Source organism: Mus pahari, chromosome 8 (assembly GCF_900095145.1).
Source record: "Mus pahari chromosome 8, PAHARI_EIJ_v1.1, whole genome shotgun sequence".
NCBI lineage: Eukaryota > Metazoa > Chordata > Mammalia > Rodentia > Muridae > Mus > Mus pahari.
The window spans coordinates 12,314,905-12,316,885 of record NC_034597.1 but is presented as its reverse complement, the minus strand read 5'-3'; the positions used below and the strand labels follow the sequence as shown (position 1 = coordinate 12,316,885).

General features: G+C 49.1%; 1 protein-coding gene across 1 annotated transcript; it reads right to left on the bottom strand.

The window, feature by feature from the left end:
- Positions 1-228: 228 nt before the first annotated feature.
- Positions 229-1,448, bottom strand: Chchd1 (coiled-coil-helix-coiled-coil-helix domain containing 1). The gene is made up of 3 exons (XM_021203946.2): positions 1,282-1,448; positions 1,072-1,190; positions 229-533 (listed from the first exon to the last, which is right to left on the bottom strand). Exons 1-3 carry the CDS (start codon positions 1,403-1,405, stop codon positions 420-422), a joined length of 357 nt encoding a protein of 118 aa, XP_021059605.1. The 5' UTR covers positions 1,406-1,448; the 3' UTR covers positions 229-419.
- Positions 1,449-1,981: the final 533 nt, after the last annotated feature.

Genomic DNA, 1,981 nt, shown 5'->3' with positions numbered 1-1,981 from the left:
AACAAAACAAAAACAAAAAAAAACAAAAAATAAGAAAGGAAATAAAGAGCATCCCAGGAAATAAAGAACTGCCAGGGTCTAGGGAGATTATAGAGCTCAAGAAAGGAAGTTGCTCTGGGTTAGCTCAGTGGCTAGGTACTTGCCCAGTGAAGGGAAAGGCCGAGATGTTCATCTTCAGGATGGGGCTGGAGGTGTGAGGAGGAGTAGCTAATTAGAAGAAACGGCCAATTTCTTTTTAGAGGATTTTATTTCAAGACAGCATCCAGAACACGATTCATTCAAAAGAGCAAAATTAAGTGTTTTGCCTCATTTTACCCTTCAAAAACTCATGGTAATGCAAACGCAAATGCAAACATCCCAAACATGCCTCTCTGTATAGCTTTTGGAAATGAGAGTTCATTGAAAATGTTTCTCCATTTTCAGATAAGATGAGATTTGTTGGGAAATCTCTGTAACAACTTGGTCATCTTGTGGGGAGGTAAACTCTCAGACTGTCCCAGTGACTCTTGGATTGATCTCATCTTTCCCGCTTCCTGAAAACACAACAGAAAACAAAAAACAAAGTCACAGTTCTTCAGCTTATTCTGACCTAGACCCATAATTTTTATAATATTCCAAACCCCCAAGAGACCCTTCCTCAAGGAATAAAGTGGAGGAGGAATGGAGGAAAATTCCAGACGTTTACCTCAGGCACAGCAGTGGTGCCCACAGATGTGTCCCTGCATATCCAAACATGCAAGCACTTACACACATGCTCGCACGTATGTACACACATACACACACACCAAACAACCCAAACAAACAAACAAAGAAGAAACCCAAAGGAACAAAAGGGGATTTAAAGGGATTGGGGGTGTACAAATGATTATCATCATCAGAAACTACTATTCTGGCTAGCAAATTAGCGAAGATCAACCTTTGACAAACCTTAGCTTTTCTCACTTTGGTGAGGGTGAGCCAGCCACAGATGAATGGGAGACTCTGCACATAATTTAGCACAAGGCGGTGTGAACCACTTCTTTGTATTCCCCTCTCTCTTCCCAAGAAGGCACGCTAGGAGCCAGACATCACCTGAGCCCTGGAAGAACAATCGAAGAAGTCCTGGATCTCTTTCCTGCACGCCTCGTCGCGGAATTCATTCTGCTTCCAGCAAGCCATCATCATCGACATCTCCGTGATGCAGGTTGCCTCTGGAGGGGAAGAACTGGGAGACCTTCAGTCACAGGCAGACCTAACCCCTCTCCCCGAGATTACCTAGCCGCCCTCGCTCCAAGTGCTCACCGCCCTTTTCTCGGCGCCGGTTCCCGACGCGGTTAGCTAAGATAAGAGGCTTGTTGGGTTTCAGTATAGGTTTCCCCGGGTTCGCAAACCGCGCCAGGCGGCCGCGTAGACTGGGCGTCGCCATTTTGCACAGCGTTCCCAGTAGGCTCCGCGGCGCCGTGCGTGACCCCTCTTGACCTCTACGCGCTTGGCGTGCGGCCCTCGGCCAGCCGTGCGCGCACTTTCCGGGTCGTGGCCTCACAGTGTCACTGGAGTCAAACCCCGTCGGCCTGCAGCCCACAGCAGGTTAGGAGGCTGTAGGTTGTGCGCGTCCTTTGCGTGCTCGGGACCCTCGGGACTCAGAGGCCCTGCGTCCGAGGCTGCCACTTATTTGTGAGTCGGTGTCTGCGTGTGGGTACCACGTGAGTGCTGCGTCCGTGGCGGCCAGGGGAAGGCGTCGGATCCCATGGGGCTGGAGTTAGGGATTTCGGGTTGCAAAGGACTTCTGTTTTAACAAATCTGTGAGAATGACGACTCCTTTTGCCAGGAGGTGGTGACGCTCGCTTTTAAATCTCAGCACTCGGGAGGCAGAGGCAGGCGTATCTGAGTTCGAGGCCAGCCTGGTCTCCAGGACTGCCAGGGCTACACAGAGAAACCCTGTAGCGGAAAAATCAAAATAATAAAATGGTTGCTTTTTACAACTCTTTTTTTTTTTTTTTTT